Source organism: Ziziphus jujuba, chromosome 4, assembly GCF_031755915.1.
Source record: "Ziziphus jujuba cultivar Dongzao chromosome 4, ASM3175591v1".
NCBI classification, from domain to species: domain Eukaryota; kingdom Viridiplantae; phylum Streptophyta; class Magnoliopsida; order Rosales; family Rhamnaceae; genus Ziziphus; species Ziziphus jujuba.
In genome coordinates this window covers 14,240,445-14,259,136 of record NC_083382.1, presented here as the reverse complement: position 1 = coordinate 14,259,136, position 18,692 = coordinate 14,240,445, and the positions used below count along the sequence as shown (strand labels likewise).

General features: G+C 31.9%; 1 protein-coding gene across 1 annotated transcript; it reads left to right on the top strand.

The window, feature by feature from the left end:
* Positions 1–12,584: 12,584 nt before the first annotated feature.
* LOC125422037 (uncharacterized) lies at positions 12,585–16,194 on the top strand. Its single transcript, XM_060816765.1, has 6 exons — positions 12,585–13,419; positions 13,522–13,946; positions 14,046–14,199; positions 14,290–14,423; positions 15,326–15,557; positions 15,995–16,194. Exons 1-6 carry the CDS (start codon positions 12,585–12,587, stop codon positions 16,192–16,194), a joined length of 1,980 nt encoding a protein of 659 aa, XP_060672748.1.
* Positions 16,195–18,692: the final 2,498 nt, after the last annotated feature.

Here is an 18,692-nt window from a genome sequence, read left to right as displayed (position 1 = left end):
ATAATTCCTATAACGAATACCAAGTCTCATATACATCCAGAACGAGTCTCATATACATCAAGAACACAATCATATCTTGAAAGATTTATTATTATTATAATTATTATTGTTATTATTATTGTTACCCACTTTATATATTCATTTATTTGGATTTATTATTATTTTTTTTTTTTTGGCTTTTTGTGTATTGGAGTAAACGTTTTTTTACAACTTAGAATCAGTATTTAAATTAATAATACCGTCCAGTCATCGGCATAATCATGAATTTTTTTAATATAATTCCTATAACGAATACCAAGTCTCATATACATCAAGAACACAATCATATCTTGAAAGATTCATTATTATTATTATTATTATTATTATTATTGTTATTATTATTGAAATTTGTAACCACCACTAATTGTATGTATGGCTATTCAATTTGGGACCGCTTTGCAAATTGTCGAATACGCAATGTTTTCTTGCTTGAAATCCATCCTCTCGTGTTGCCATGTCTTAAGGAAAAGTGGGTTAAACATAGCTAGTTATTGTTCTTTATTTCAAATTGCCTTTTATTTGCAAATTTTTTTATGTTATTTATGGACAGAGTTTTCTTTTTAGGGGAGGATCTTTTCCTTATCTCATTTTTGCCTAATTGTTTTTAAGGATCTTTGAACATGTGGCATTGACAAATAGTAGTAAGATCCGGATTTATTCTTTTCAATCTAAATATGATTATTTCTTATTATGTCGATATGATTAATACATTGACTCACTACAAAAAAAAAAAAAAAAGGGAATTAGCGACTATGCTGTCAGTGACGAAAAAGTAATGGTAAAACAACGATCGATATTTAGTGGCAGAAACGATAGTAAGAGAAACGTGTAGAATTTTGGTTGACCTGTTATGGTGACCAGAAATTTGATCACAAATATAAATTTTCACTGACCAAAAACTATTTGGTAGTTAAAAAGGCAGGGCGGGAAGCTTTCGCACCTTTTTTTTTAGCGGGAACATGAAGTTTCAACGACCAACCACTGTTGGTCACTAAAAGTATTTATAAAGGACCAATATATTAATCACTAATAATATAAGTTAAAAATTTTTTTTAGGGAAAAATAGCAAATAATGTTAGCATAAAGCATTCCACGACCAAATTATTTTGGGTGGTCAAATGTTATATTTGTGATGAAAATATTGGTCACTAAATAGAATTTAAAATAATAAAATATAAAAAAAAAAGTTTATAATAGGTTTAGTTTAATGCCGTCAACGACCAACTATGTTTGGTGAGTAAATGCAAGGGCGGGAAACCATCCACATGCTTTTCCATTTTGGCGGGAAGTGAGAACCTTGACTAAATGTAAGAAAAAGAAACATGAAATTCTTAATTTAATGGTTTGAGCTACCATGTCAGTGGCTATTAAATAGATACAAACGGTGTTAATAATAATATTAATAAAATAATCCACAATGAAGCTGCATTTTGTAAAGAAATATTTACTTAAAAAAAAAAACAGATTTTATAATTATTTTAGATTTGATTGCATATATAGTCCCTAACCTATATGAAGCTGCATTTTGCTCCCTTTTAGTTTGTACGTACTTGACAATTTTTTCAATATTTTTGGATGAAATTCATTATGCACTAATGATAGTAGGCAATAGAGTTTAGGGTAAAATGATAAGAAAAAAAATTTAAAATCAAAATGTGAATCATGGTATACTCAACCACCTTGTTTAAATAGATATTTCTTAATAATTGTATATGTCAGGACCTGTCCAGAATTCCTTTCCCGGAACTCTAGACAAGCCCTGATCCCAGGGAAATACCACCGAACCTTCCAACGGAAAATCCGGCAGCACCTCCCCTAAGGGTAGGACTTACCAAAAATTTCCTGCACTGAAAACACACTTCTATAAACATCCCCTTATTCCTCCCACAGTACTACAAATTGATTCCATAAATTTCAGCACTTCAAAAAAATAACAGCAGCAACCCAGTGCATAAATAATAACTACACGTCCAATACATTATACAGAGCATTATACAGATAATTTGGAATTTATACAATGACAAATAAGAAATAATACAGGATGAAGAGGAAAAAGGGAATAAATACTTCTTGGACTTTCGGCAACGAACTGAGACATCGGGCTCGCCCCGGACGATCAACGTCTCCCAACCTGAACCAAGGGAAACGGAATTTAAGAGTGTGAGATGCTAATCATCTCAGTGAGTGACCCTATATACTATACACCTTTAATATTAATAATATACCAAATAAAGGGGTTTAATTAATCAATACCGAACAATTAAATAAATAAATAAATAAATAATTGAGGTAACAATTTCTCTCAAAACCCTCACTATTCACTCCGTTGGAAATGTTCCCCTTTTAAAACATTTTCACAAAATCCGATATTCGTACTTCCCGAAAACCAAGGGACCAAATAATTTAATAAACAACAAATAAATAAATAAATACCCCAAATATAAATAAACTGCAATAAATTATAATAAATAATTTGTACTCTTTGGGGTTTGAAATTTCTATCCGAAAAATTTGTACTTGACGCACCACACCATATACCAGTGATGCCCTCCGATAGCCAGCATCCTGAGCACTAACTGGCGGGGAGATTAAAGAGAGAAACTTGCAAACGGCACTTCGGCGTCCCGACAGTACCGCTGCTGAAACCATCATCCCTGCCAAGGAGGGGGTGGCTGTAGCCAATAACAAACTTGCCTGCCCACGGTCCAATGGCAACTCACGGGTGAAATAATAATACTTGCGCGCTGAACCACATATACATATACCAGAACACCAATATTGTGTGAATGCGTCTAAAATAATTATTAAACCAACCGTACCGTTTTCCAAATTTACCGTGGGAAATATATCAAAATTTCACACTTACCATCCCACATATTTTTATTTAACAAACCGATACGAAAATATCGATAACAAATAAACCATAATTTTCTCGTAATACGAGGTTCAACAGATAAAATACCGTGGGCATAATTATAAAATTAAATCACCAATTTAACAAATATTTTCATAAAATATTTAAACCAATTATGCCCAAAATAATACTTAAAACCACGTACGACTATTACCGAAATACACTTTGCTCATGCATAAATAATAAATTAAACCACAGTAAAATAATAATTACATCATACCACATGAGCATGATTCAAATACCAATTAAACATAATCAATTGCCCAAAATATTTTTGAAGGTGAGTCACTCACCTGGAGCACGCAATTAACCTAAGATCCACCATGGGATCAATTCCATGACTCACCCGTGCTCCTAGAACAAAATCCACACACAGTCAAATAAATTAATATTTTAATCGGATAATAATACCCGGTACCGGGGGGTCAAACACAAATGTTATCCAAAATAGTCGAATAATATACCGAATCGAAGCTTGAGCGACAAGGATTACAAATCTGGTCTCCATCGACCTCAATTCCGCCGAAGGTGGCCGGAATTTGGCCGGAAAGCTTCAGTCGGTTTTCAATTCCTCGTATCTCGCAAACCGCTTCGAATTTTTGAGATTGGAGGCCATATTTGAACTCAGAGGACCCAAAATAAGGGGAGAGGAGGTTTAATTTGGACTGGACTGGCCAGAAAACACAAGAAAAGATGAGAGAGAAATTTTTCCGGCCGGCAGCTTCTCTGGCCCGATCGGGACGCGTCCGGCAGCCGGTGACCCTGAAAATTGGCAGCCGAGCTCGCCTCCTCCCTCCGCTCATCACTGGTCGGCGCGTGTGGGCAATGGATGGCCGGAATTTAAAAAGACGGTGAGGCTGAGAGGGAGAAAGGAAAGGAAAGGAAGAAGAAAAGAAGAAGAAGAAGAACAGAAACGGGGCTGGGTCCCCTTTTTTTCCCACGTGGGGGAAAAGAAAAGAAAAAGAAAAAGAAAAAGAAAAAGAAAAATAAAATAAAAATAATTAAATAATTAAATAATAATAAAAACAATATTATATAAAATAATAATAAAATAACATGATATTATACATGGTTGACATGTGGCATCTCACCATGGTGACACATGGTCACATTCATTAAGTCACACGTGGCACATCGTTACACGTTTAAAAAATAATATGAAAATAATACAGTATTTAAAAAAACTCTACAGGTCCATAACTTTCAAACCACATGTCCAAATCGGACGTGCCGCTAGTCTACGGACTTGTATCGACGAGCACTTCACAACCATGCATGAGTCAAAGCTCAACTTTACATGAATAAAAAGTCAACTCGGCACCCCTTGGACAGTTTGGACCTCAACTTGTTTTGCTCATAACTTTCAAACCGTAGCTCCGTTTTCAACGTGCTACTAGTCTACGAACTTGTGCCAATGTGTACTTCGTAACGGTACCTCAGTCAACCTAGAATTCCAATCGGCTCAAAAAGTCAACTTTTGACCCCTTCGGTCAACGGTTAACAGTCAACCTCAGTCAACGTGCGAAAATTCCAACATGGTTCGGGACGGGATGTTACAGTATACTTGATTAAATTTGTGTGAAGTGGTCATATTAACCACTGTCCACACATATAATTTTAGTTAACAATTGATACTTTATATATAACTAATAACATTATTATATGAATATTTTATATTGAAGCATTTATCATACAAAATATCAAAATTGACATTTCTAACAAAAATATATATATTAAATGTTTACAACCAAATTGCAAATATATCCTTTTTAGGTGAAAAGCTAAAACCAGTGGATGGTTTGATAACGCTCCATATAGACCCATAGATCAATTTATTTATTTTTTGTATTTTTGGTTACAATCCCCATAGAACCATTTTTGGATGGATGATCCCCATAAAACCCTTTAGATGATAAAATTGCACCGGCCCTATTTCCTTTCTAAAACTCTCTCCAAGAGTTGTGCTGCCCCCTTTGGATTGCCTCACCTCTCTGACCTTTCGTTGCTTCTGACTGCTTGGATTGGCATCTCTCTCAAGCTCCATCTCAGGTGTGTTTCCTCTCCCATTTTCTCTCTGTGCTTTTTCTTTTCTCTGTTTCTTCATTTTTTCCCTAAGTTGCTCATTCCATGAAATGTAGGTGAAAGATGGGTTAGTTCTTTGTTACGTATGAAAAAGAGTCAACCAGATTTAATGAGCTAATAAAGGAAGGATTGAAGGATTTATTAGGGACGTGAGAGGAAGCAAATCTGTTCTTGGTAAGAGACATCTATAACTTCTTCTTTTTTTCCCTCTATGTTTGTTGTGGTGTTTTGTGAGAGATAGGTATATTGAGTGAGAGGAGTCTCTGGCCCTATATGTTATTGGTTTTTGGCAATGTGGTTGATATTTTCAAACAATGAAGTTCTAGAAATTTTTCCCACATGTTGATACATAATTGTATTTTTATCTTTTTTCCTATGTTCTTAACATAATGTAATGAGTTTTCATGGATTGGAATTTTCTTGAACTGCTCTGTTGCTTTTAAAAAAAAAAAAACACAAGCATCGTAATTTGATTGCTTGAGATTTTTTGTTTTTGAGATATACTGAATCAAAATGTAAAAAAAGAAAAAAAAAAAAAAAAGGTAACCGAAAATGGGAAAAAAACTTGAGGTAAAGAAGTAAATATGGTTTTCCAACCTATAAACAAATAAGACAATTTCTAGATTTTTACTATATTTTGGTTTTTTTGGATTGGGACTTTTAAGAACTTCTAAATTGTTGAATGTTGAATAATGGACTCTGTAACTTGTCTAATAATAAACACCCATAACATAGCAAAATGTAATTGAATATCAATATATAATATTATTGCATATTGGGAATTGAATGGAGAAATCAATTAGAATAACTCCTGTTGAATATATATAACTAATTGTCTAATTATTATTTATGATCACCTTATGTAGGCATGGTGCATAATTTGTGGAGATTGGAATACTGATGGCCTCCTCCATCTATATAGATGTATATACATATATAAATATGTGGGTTTGAGAAATAGAATAAGAAGGGACTATAACATTTCCACAGGATCAGTGGTGATTGCTTCATTTATGCATATATACATGTATGTATATATATATATACGTATAATAAAAGGATTGAATGACCAAGATTATTGACAATATCAATCCCTTAGATATAGTACTGATATTATTTTTTATGCTTGCAGGATGGTAATATAGGGGAAACAAATATTGCCAAAATATTCCTTTAAATATGCCACCTAAGAGATCAAGATATGTACCAGGAAGAGAGAATTTGGTTCTTAGGATGTCTCCCAGGACTACCCCAGCACAAAGAGAGACTTTGGTCCCTAGAAGGTCTCCTAGGACGACCCCAGCAGAAAGAGAGACTTTGGTCCCTAAGAGGACACCATCACAAAGATAGAATTTGGTTCCTAGGAAGTCTCCTAGGACGACAGCATCATCTAGAAGGACTGCATCGCCTATGGAGACACCATCCCCTAGAGGTCGACAACCTATGCAAACACCAGATCGTTCCACAACACCAACGCCTAGTGAGACATCAATACCTAGTGGTCCAGAGTATGTGGAAACACCAATTCCAAACATTACATCGTCTAAAGGTCATTTTCCTATAGATCCTGTAGATGAGAGTACTGAAGATACACATGTATCCACTGGTATGTTGGTAATCTATTATATATGTTATGTAAATTGAGAATCTATATTACATAGTATTATTAATTAACATTATTTCACTTTGTAGGTTTAATGAAGAAAAATACACGTGGCATTACGCAAGGATTGGAAATTCTTAAAACAATGGCATCCAATACTAAACTTCGCGTCCAAGTAAGTGATGGGGATATGCATGCATATGGTGACCATTGTTCTCCCTTTGCCAATCAGATTGGCATTGCTGTGCGTAACTTTGTTTCACCAAGATTGAAGGGATGGAAATATGCTTCTGATGATGAAAGAAAAATTGTCTACAAACATATTGCTGTGAGTAAAACTTAGACTCATATCATTAATATACCATATCAGTATTATAATAACTAACAAGGTTTTATTTTCCTTTTGTGTATAAGGATCGGTTTGACATTGATCTGAATGATCCTCAATGGATAGAGATTGCTGAGAGGCATTGTCGTGATAGGTACAAAAACAATAGGAGTTATTGCAACAATCATTTCAAGCTGTGTAAGATGTAAGGCAAAGATCCATTGCAATTTAGACCAAAAAGACTACGATGTCAAGAAGATTGGGAGTGGTTAAGTGCTCATTTTGAGAGTCCAAAATTTTTGGTGAGTTAGAACTATTTAAACTGTTTCAAACTTTTTTTAAATTCATGTGTATATCTTATCATATTCTAAACCATTTATTTTATATATACAGAAATGTTCTAAAGCAGGGCAATGTAATAGGGCTAAAAGGCTATATAATCATCATGCTGGATCAAGATCATTTATTGCAACAAGGGCAGCACTGGTTTGACATTCTTTAACAATTATTTTAGTTATATTTGAGAATGGATTATTTTTTCTTTATTATTTTTCCATATTATGGTAAATAGTCGGTTCATAAAGTGCTTGGTAAGTGAAATTTCCAATTGCATTAATATCTTTGATATCTTAGTGTTTACTTAGCAATTTTTAGGATAAACCTCTTGCTCATGCATCGTATGTCTATTGAAATTTGGATGTCATTGGATGCTAATGGATTTTTACTAGTTTTGGTCCTTTGACAGTTTATAATATATGTCATGTATCTATAGCAGAATTGGGTTTGAGCTTAGAATTCCATGGCTTTAATGACTATTTAGTTTCATTGCCATGATAAAAAGGCAAAAATGTCAACAGTATCAGCTAGAAAGGACATTTACTATTACTACCTTTGTTATTCCGACCAACCTTTTATTCAACTTTGTTGATATTGGATTTCTACTGCCTTGTAGCTATAGTTCTATGTGATTCTGTTGATTTGTTGTTACCTTTGTTTGTGAGCTATTTCTAAGCTATGAATCTTGGTGATTCATTGGGATGTTTAATTGAAGTTGGAGATTATGATTATAATGTTATATAAGTGTCTATATATACATATATATATATATATATATATATATATATATATATACATACAGAAGGTTTAGTCCCAAATGTGAAGGTGACTTTCCCTTTGTTTAAGCATGCAAGTAAAATTATCTTTCTTTTTATTTTGTAGTCATCTCCAAATGAACCAATTGGTGAGATTGAGTTTTTCAAGAGAACACACTGGACACAAAAAAAAGGATGGAATAATGTTATAGCTGAATCAAGATATGTAAGTTTTACTTATCACTCCTTAACTGGTTTGACATACTTGTAATATCTTACAATGACATTTTTATGTCTTTCATGTTGTTAGAATGAGATGGTTTGGCTACAAGAAGCACAAACCCAGCAGACACAAGATGATGCTTCTCCTGATGATACTGGTGCACCGGTTTTTTTTACAAAAGCTGACATTCGTGCACAAGTCCTAAGTAGAAATGCTGGATTCATTTCTGGTGTTGGACCAGCTCCAAGAAAGAACTATAGCAGGCTGCTTAACCAACCTACCCCTCAGTTGACTACAGAGTTTGAAGATTACAAGGTTGAGGTAAAAAGACTTGCACAAGTTGTGGATCAACAGGCAGAACTCATTGCCAGACTTTCTGCATTCTTGGATGTAAGTCAGCATCCTTCAAGTCCCAACCAGTCGCCACCACCACCACCACCTACTGCAACAATGACTTGATGTTATGGTTTCTGCTTGTGATATGCATAGCATTAAAATTCACCTATACATAGTTTTTTGATAGTGTACATAGTTAGAATGCAAAATATTTGCATTCACAGGTGAATTTTTGGCACTATGCATGGTTATAGACATTTGCAATCACAAGTCTTTTTGCAAAGCATGTACAGGCACAAGTGCTCAGCTTACAGCCCTTTTGATACACTACTTTATGTTTGTAGTGTAAGTATATAAATGTATGCAATGACAATTATGTGTAAGCAAGGACACTATTTTATAATCCTATAATTATGACATGGATTTTGACTGAATTCGATACTATGCCCTCTCCATGGTAGAACAACATTTAACTGCAATGTTTTAAAGGTTTAGGAGGTTAAACGAACTTGAGGACAAAAATGCAAACTTAAATAATTAAATTAAGGATAAAAAATGCAAAATGAAAAATAGTTTGTGGGATTCCATCTCTCCCCTACATGATTTTAATTTTGTTTTTCTGTTATTTTTTATTTTTACATTTTATTGTTCTCAATAACAAGAATAAACATAATGAGACAAAAAAAAGCTTGTTTATATTAATGTTGTTTAAACTCGAGAGGAGGAAAGCTGCATTTTCTTTATTTTGCACTAGTTCGAATTTTTATTTTTTTTCACTAACTTTAATGTTATACTTATTTTTGAAGTAACTTATTTTTAATTTTTAATGTATTTTTAACGGTCCACAGGCAAAATTATATGTATACACATATATATATATATATATATATATGTGTGTGTGTGTGTGTATATTTTGTGCCTTAATGAATGCTTAACTTTTGACTATGAATTTATAATAAACATGTTGTGAATTAATAATTGGTTCTATGCCAGCAAAAACACTTTTAATGTAATTGATTATTATTTGTCAAATCTTTTTGTTTTACTTAATATTCTTATCATTTTTTTGTTTCGCAAATTAGTGCCACGATTATTACCGACATAACGTAATAATTATTTATGATTATATATTTTTTATTTTAATAATTAATTATAAAATTTACAAATTCTTACTCCCTTAATGATTAATTGTGAAATTTATATTTATAAGTTGTTGAAAGATATTTTGATTGTACAAATAGTTTGATGGAAAACGTCTAACATTCACGGTCTTAGTGTATTTTTCTAACATCAAATTATAACAAACCTTATTACAAATCTTAAGGGCTTAGATGTATTATAGCATAGTTTTTATAAGTAACCATATGTATATAGGCGAATGTACTGTGTACAAATTAGTGGTTTGACACATATTAGTGATCCTTAACTGTTATTAGCTAATGGTAAATAATCGCTTATTTTTATTAAAATAGATAGTAAAAATAATTCTTTTTCAAAATTAAAATATATTTAAAATATATCAATTTTCAACTATTGAATGATCCTGCAATTTCTAGTGCGATTTGTTAAATATTTTTGATAGAACACGACCCCATATATATATAGTCCGCAATTTATTTGAGATACTACATGTCGCCGTATAATTATATATAAAATATGTGTTTAATTATTATGATTTTGATCCTTCTTTGTTTTCTCAAGGAACATTTGTTATGTTATTATAGTTTTTATCATACAAAGAAAGATGTTATTTACATACTAATCTACAAAGATACTTGTACATTTATATATATATATATATATATTTTATCATTAGTGTTTAAATTCAAACTCATGATCATGATATAAAATAATTGCAAATGCACATAAACTTTTCTGATACTTAACCACATTATAAATATGTTTCCTAATAATTTACACTTGATTAATTAAGATGGACAAAATACATTTTTCACTTTCCATACATATAGCTTTCATTGTTATTTAACATATATATATATATATATATGGACATTGTTTTATAGAAAATGTATATTACAATATTTGTCATATGAATATTAAATTTTTATATGGTTAATTCTTAGGTTCATATGACTTGAACAGAAAGAAAAAAAGAGAAAAAGAAATAAAAGAAAGCAAAATAGAGAAAGTAAACGAAAATTTATATTGGAAAGTGAAACCCAAATATGAATTTCTACTTTGGTGGGAAGTTTTGCCGCCTTTTCCATATTTCCCATTTATTTGATTTTGCTAAAATCCCAATCTCTCCCTTATGTTTACATTTTAGCAAAAGCAAATCCCCATTTGAAACATTTTGTGTGATAGGAGTTCACCCCTCTGTGTGTCTATTTCGACCGAAAACACTCTCAACCTCTCTCTTTGTTTTCTTCTTTTCAAAATACAGCTTATTACCTCTGCTACCACCTATCAAATTTCGTCCAATTCCAGAATTTTGGCTGAATGAAGAAGTCATTCTTCATATGTATTTTTGCTCAGCTTGTAAGGTATTTCTGTAAGTGAATGATTAGGTTTTATACATATCAAACGAAAGCAACTGGATTGAGGAGCTGGTTGGATTTTCAGCTGGATGTGATGAGCCGAGAGGGAAAAGGATCTTCATGACCTAAGGAAGGCATTCTTGGTAAGAGACATTTTCTTTCTGAGTTTGTGGTGTCTTTATGTAAATGACACAGTTCTAGTACTGTAAATATTGAAAAATATATCAGATTTCTGTTTTTGGGTTCATACCAAACTACATGATGAGTCAATAGGAAAACAAATATATGTAACCTACATTCTTTGTTGGAACAACTTACAGCTTATTGCAACATATATAGGATTAGGTGAATACTTTTAGTTACTATGACTTATACAAATTACATATCCATATCCTATTTGGTTTTCATAATTTCTAAGCGTAATTATATGTCATTTCCTGGAATTATGGTTTGGTTGTTCGTGGATGAGGTGGTTTTTTCCATTTGACTTACCCTCCAATAAGATTGAAAAAACTAATTTATTATTTTGGCAAAAACAATAAAAGTAGTGCATCTACACGAACTTGAGCCCAAAAATCATGTGGCAGAGCAATTGAAATAACCAAATGTAGGGATACTTGCCAAACTCCAAATCAGCTTGTAAACCAAGTCATCATAGAAACATAATAACATTGTCCACATTCTATTTAAAAATATTATGTTACAAGATAACTCTATATCGCACGGTTTAGCCATAACTTAATGCCTAAAGCTGGAAATTTCTATTCTTATTTTTTTCAAGAAAGTATATCTACATACATATAATTTTTATGTGATACATAAATATATATTAGCAGCTCCTGACATTGTGCTTCCACTCCCTTGCTGTCACCTTTAAAAAGGATCATGCTATAAGAAAACACATTGGACACAAGGTCATTGAAGTTTTATCTTTATTATGATAAAGTGAAATTGATTATCAATGTTAATTCTAGATGGCTATGAATATACTCCAAAAACAAATATTAGTGGAATGAATAATGCTTAGTATACCTATCATTGTTCTTTTTGTTGTTTTTTTTTTTTAAATAGACCGTTTCATGTCTTTGAGTATATAAGTATTGCAATATCTGTTCTCCTTTTGCTATTTAACTACCTTATTATTCTTTTAATTTCCTATCCTTTAATGCTGTCTTGCTGTGTATTGAGACACTTAAACCCATTTTAGCTTCAATATTGTACAAGTTAAGTTATTTTAAGTGCTTGATATATTATATCCTTATAACTATACTATTGGTTTCTTCTAGGAAGTTATGGAAAAAAAAAATGGATATGGTGTCATGATAAGCTGTCAGATGAATACACAAATGGTGTTAAATCATTTATTGAATTGGCTAAACATCATTTAGATGAAGATAATAGAACTAGATGTCCTTGTCGATCTTGTCGGAATGTGTATTTCCAAGATATAAGTGTAGTTGAACGACATTTATGGGTGAAAGGATTTTCACCAGATTATCACAATTGGATTTATCATGGAGGGCATTGAATTTTCAAGGTATTGAAATGGGTTTTGAGGAAGATGATGAAGTTGTTGAACATGATAGGGAAGCAGATGATAATGATGATATGATGGTAGCATTGCAAGATGCTGCAGGTTACATGGATATTGATGTAGATGCATATGAAGGTCACATTAGAGATCAAGATCATAGAAATAAAGAATTTTCAGGATTATTTGCTGAAGTTGAAAGCGAGTTATATCCAGGGTGTACAAAGTTCTCTGCATTGACTTTTTTGGTCAGGTTAATGCATATAAAAGCTTTAAACCATTGGAGTAACAAGTCATTTAGTATGTTGCTTGAACTTCTCAAGGAAGCACTTCCAGAGGGTACTAAATTGCCAAAGTCTTACTACAAGGCAAAATGTACACTTCATGCAATTGGATTAGGATATGAAACGATTCACGCTTGTAAATGGGATTGTGCATTGTTTTGGAAAGAATCAGCTGAATTGGATAAATGTCCAATATGTGCTGAACCGAGATACAAATTTCAAGGTACTGAGGGGAAAAGGATCCCTCAAAAGGTGCTTCGATATTTTCCTATCACTCCAAGATTGCAAAGATTATTCACATCTCGCCATACTGCTATTGATATGAGATGGCACAAAGAGAAGTGTCCTAACACAAATGGAGTATTGAGGCACCCAGCAGATGGAGAAGCATGGAAGCACTTTGATGAACAATATCCGATATTTGCTATGGATCCTCGTAATGTCCGGCTAGGTACTGCCACTGATGGATTGAATCCTTTTAGTAACCTGAGTACTTCGTATAGCATGTGACCAGTGATGTTAGTGTCTTATAACTTGCCATCTTGGAAATGCATGAAAGAGACTTTTTCGATGATGTCACTATTAATACCAGGCCCAACGGCACCTGAAAAAGACATTGATGTCTACTTACGGCCTATGATTGATGAATTGAAAGATCTATGGACAAATGGTGTCACCACTTATGACATCTCTAAAAAGGAGAGGTTTACAATGCATGCAGCAGTGTTGTGGACAATACATGACTTTCCAGCATATGGAACACTTTCTGGATGGAATACCAAAGGATACAAAGCATGTCCTACTTGTAATGAAGATACTTCTTCCCAAGCTTTAAGAAGTAAGATTTGTTACATGGGACATCATCGATATTTATCCATAAATCATGCATGGAGAAATAATCGACAATATGATGGAAAGCCTAAACGAAGATTAGCTCCAAGGTCGTTTTCAGGAGCTGAAATATTACAACAGTTAGATAGGACAATTGAGAGCAGACTGGGGAAACATCCTAAGAATGTAGATAAAAAGAGAAAACGTGCTGCCTGTGAATTAAATTGGACAAGGAAAAGCATATTTTTTGAACTAGAATATTGGTCTAAATTAAAATTTCGGCAGAATTTGGATGTGATGCATATTGAGAAAAACATTTGTGATAATATAGTTGGAACAATGTTGGACATCAAAGGTAAGTCGAAGGATACTGACAAGGCACGTATGGATTTAAAGGATCTGAAAATTCGAAAAGAATTGCATGTACAAGAAATTGGCGGTAAAGTTTTGAAACCTTTGGCATGTTTTTCATTAATAAGGGATGAAAAACATGAGTTTTGTAAGTTTTTGAAGTCTGTCAAATTTCCAGATGGCTATGCTATTAATATTTCAAAGAATATGAACATTAAGGATGGTAAGATATCAGGTTTGAAAACTCATGATACTCATGTTCTTTTGCAACAACTTTTTTCTGTGGGTATAAGACCTTACATTAAGAAAGAGGTTTGTAAAAACAATTATTGAAATGTGCATGTTCTTCCAAAAATTTTATGCACGAACTCTATCTGTTTCAGACTTGGATATGTTACAAGAGGGGATAATACTTACATTGTGTAAATTGGAAAGAATATTACTTCCAGCCTTTTTTGATATCATGGTTCATCTAGCAGTTCACCTACCATATGAGGCAAAAATGGCAGGACCAGTACATACTCGTTGGATGTATCCTTTTGAAAGGTAAAACCTTTGGTTATTAAAGTTGATCAATCAATTTACATTCTTTTAATTTTTTTATTTTTTTACTTTTTTTTATTTTTTAGATATTTTTCATTCATTATTAGAGCTTTGGGAACATTGAAAAAATATGTGAGAAATAAAGCTCATCCAGAAGGTTCAATAGCAGAGGGTTATGTTGTCAATGAGGCATTAACTTATTATTCAATGTACCTTCATGGTATTGAAACTCGATTCAATCGGCCAGAACGTAATAAAGATGGTGAGAATCAGATTGCTTCGACTTTGTCAATATTCACTCAACCTGTGAACTTGTTGGGGAAACCTCAGTTTGTTGAACTGAAAGATGATGATTATAAAAAAGCTCATTGGTACATCCTTTACAATTGCTGTGAGTTGCAGCCATATTTTGAGTAAGAACCAAAACTTATATATTATTAGTTGAAGTTCAAAATAAGTAAATTATAAATCCATACTTCTAATTAAATTACATTTTTACAGTGAGCACACCAAACTATTGCAAAACAGGGGTGTCACAAGTATTCTGCAGGTACAAAAAAAGGAATTTCCACAATGGTTTGAACAACGGGTATGTATTTTTTAGTTATGAAAGGTAAAATTCCAGCTTGATATGTAAGTATTGTTAATTAATTAAAATTACATTTTCACAGATAAAATATTTCAGTAGATGTAAATATCCAATGGTAACTGATGAGTTGTACTCACTAGCATGTGGTCCTGATTATGGAATAAGATCATATAGTGAATGTGTAGTAAATGGAGTTCGATATCGCACAAAAGTTCATGATGATAGGCGTGTCACTCAAAATTGTGGAATTTGGGTTGTAAGTGATCATGATGGTGAATCTTGTGACTTTTATGGGGTAATAGAAGACATTCTTGGTTAGACTATAGGTCCAAACACTCTGTTGTACTTTTTAGATGTGCATGGTTTGACACAAATGTGAAAAAGAAAAAGATGATCACAGAGTTTCAAATCACAAGCATTAATGTCACTTCATATTGGTATAAGAACGACCCTTTTGTCCTTGCCTCACAAGCTAAACAAGTGTTTTACGTGGATGATTACAAGATGGGTCAACATTGGAAAGTGGTTCGAAAGGTGCATCACCGTCATCTATGAGATTTTCCAGACCGATTAGATGAAGGTGATGATCATGGTGATTCATTTGAATTTTATGAGTTGGATGCTTATCAAGAAAATGATTCAATGGACATTCAAATTTTATTTGAATCAATTGATATTGAATGTCTTAATCGTGAAGATATTGACCCAATAGAAATTAATTTGAAGAGTACAACAAACTATGAAGATGCAGATAGTGAGGCAGAGAGTGGAGATTTTGAAGATGCAGATAGTGGTGCAGAAAGTGGTGCAGAGAGTGAAGATTATAAAGATGCAGATAGTGGCACAGAGAATGAAGATAATGGGGAGTACAATGAGGAAACTGACAATGATAGTGAAGATGAGTTGTTAAGTAATGGTGAAACCGGTGAGGATACTGACTCATTTGCATAAATAACTATATATATTTTTTTTCCTTTTTTCAGTTTCCTATGTAATGATTTTTGTTCATGTTAAAGATGATTATGCTCCATTTCAAACTAATTTAATATAACTATATGTCACTTTTTTAATATAGCTTACTAGCATATATATATATATATATATATATTAAGTCCAGAACGTTCATATTATCAGCTAATAATTCGTTTTTGTTTTTATTGTCATCATTTTACATATACTCTTATTTTTTAAAGTTTTATCACAATATGATTATAATGCACCATGTTATCACCTTGGACATATTAGAAAGTTCCTTCACTTTGCATATACTAATTACTTGTACTGTTGTATTTATGTAATGATTTTTCTTCATCATACTGTTGTATTTGTGTAATGATTTATATTCATCTTTATGCTGATCATGCTCCATTTTAACTATAGGTTAATATAACCTATGCTGTCTTTTGAATGTGGTTTATTTGCATATATTAATTACTTATATATATATTCTCACTTAATAATTTCTTTATGTTTATGTCATCATCAATTCCAATATACTTTTATTTTTTAAAATAGGGGTGTCATCATAATAAAATATATTGCACCATCTTACCACCTTGGACAAGCACCTAATGGCAAAAAAGAGTACCTTTTTTTTTTTTTTTTGTTGCAATTGATTACATCTACAGTGCCGAACATGATCCTAATAGGATATTTCTTAAAGTGAATTAGGAGGATTAGATATATAAATATATATATATATATATATACATATGTATATTTGTTTTTATTCCAATTCATGATAGTATTTAGAGTAACAGTGATTCTATTTCCTTCAATGTTTTACCTTGTGCAAGTTATTTTTAGATTGAGAATTACTTGTATATTTGTGTAGAGTTTGTTTTGATTGAAAATTAATTATGTATTTTCATTTGTGAATTTATGCTCAATCATGAATGTTATTGGCTTAATAAAAAATGTTTTATTGGTGAAATTATTATTGCATTTTTTAGAGTTTGTCTTTTTTTTCATAAATTTTATTATTGCCTCTATTTGTCAAATATTCACAAATGCATTTAGTGTTCTTGGAGAATTTCAATGGAATGAGGGATATTTATTATAGAATACTATTGGAGCTGAATCAGTTATGCACATTTTTTTCCCCAATATATCAATCAATTAGTAATTTGTTTCGTTTGTATTTTGTCTTCAATTTTTTTTAATGTTTTTTTATATTTAAGAATGAGATGGTATGATTACAACAAACATGCGTTGATACAGTTTATGGTACGATTACAATAACCATGGATATTGGTGCGTGCTTTTCAAATTACATTGTAGCATCTCACAAGTATAAATTATATTGTTTGCTTTATTCATGTTATATACAGATGCTTTTTCTTCTTTAATATTTTGTGTTTGCAATGTAAATATAGTGTGATATCAATTTCATGTATGTAATGAAATTTATAATAATATAATCAGTTTTATACTTTTTGGTTAAACATATAATTGAAATTACATAATATTATTAATATTTATTAACATTCATAAACATAATTCACTACCAATCTATTGGTCACTCAAATTATATTTCATCAACCAATTCAATGGATACCAAAATAAAGGTTTATAGAAACCCAATATTGGTAATTGATAATGCCCTTTATTTTGGTATACAGTGAAAAAGGGATACAGTGACTAATATTTTTGTCATTAAAATGCATTTCAAATTGGCAATGATTATTATTAACCACAACATTCGTTAGTGAAAGGTTTCTCGACGACCAAATAATAGTTACAGAGTAATAAAATTTGCCACCAATTGTAACTAGCCACTATACCAACAATTTTAGTGACTACAAAAATGTGTCACTCAAACACTATTTAAGGACCAAATAATAAATCGTTGAAACTAAATTCTTCGACCAAATCACATTGCTGCTAAAACCATATTTTTGCAACCAACTACATGGTCGTTCAAAACCTCTTTTGATGACTGGAACGTTTTGTCATTGAATACGGTTTTTAGTGACCATAATTTTGGCCATGAATATTTTAATAATTGGTCCCATAACATTTTTTGGTTACGAAGTTATAAGTTTTTATGACTAAAATATATGCTCAAAGTGACCATAAATAGTCACCAACACAGCATTGAGTGATAAAATATTGGTTGCTCATATTTTATAATTGGTCAGTAAAAGCTTAAAATTGGTATCCTTTTTAATATTCAAGGTGTTTTAAAGACTAATTTATGGTCACAAAATTCTTAAAAACTAGCCACTAAAACCTCAACTGATTTAGCAACCAACATATATTAGTTACTAAATAGAACCTGTTACGACGTTTAAGCGACCACGTGGTGACCACTCTTTTTTGGTCTCTAAAAGCCACTGGTGACCAAAATAGGATGTTTTGCAATCAAATTAATGGTTGTTAAAAGGCATTTTTTTAGTAGTGACTAATGCTATTTTTTTTTAAAAAAATTAATGTTATTTTTTTCTTAT

What these genes read in the sequence shown, in the direction of transcription:
- LOC125422037 (XM_060816765.1), top strand. Translation starts at nt 12,585, where the DNA reads ATGGGTGAAAGGATTTTCACCAGATTATCACAATTGGATTTATCATGG. An exon ending in TGGGGAAACATCCTAAGAAT is followed by an intron (nt 13,947 to 14,045) that starts GTAGATAAAAAG and finishes AAATTTCGGCAG; the next exon opens with AATTTGGATGTGATGCATAT. An exon ending in GACCTTACATTAAGAAAGAG is followed by an intron (nt 14,424 to 15,325) that starts GTTTGTAAAAAC and finishes ACATTTTCACAG; the next exon opens with ATAAAATATTTCAGTAGATG.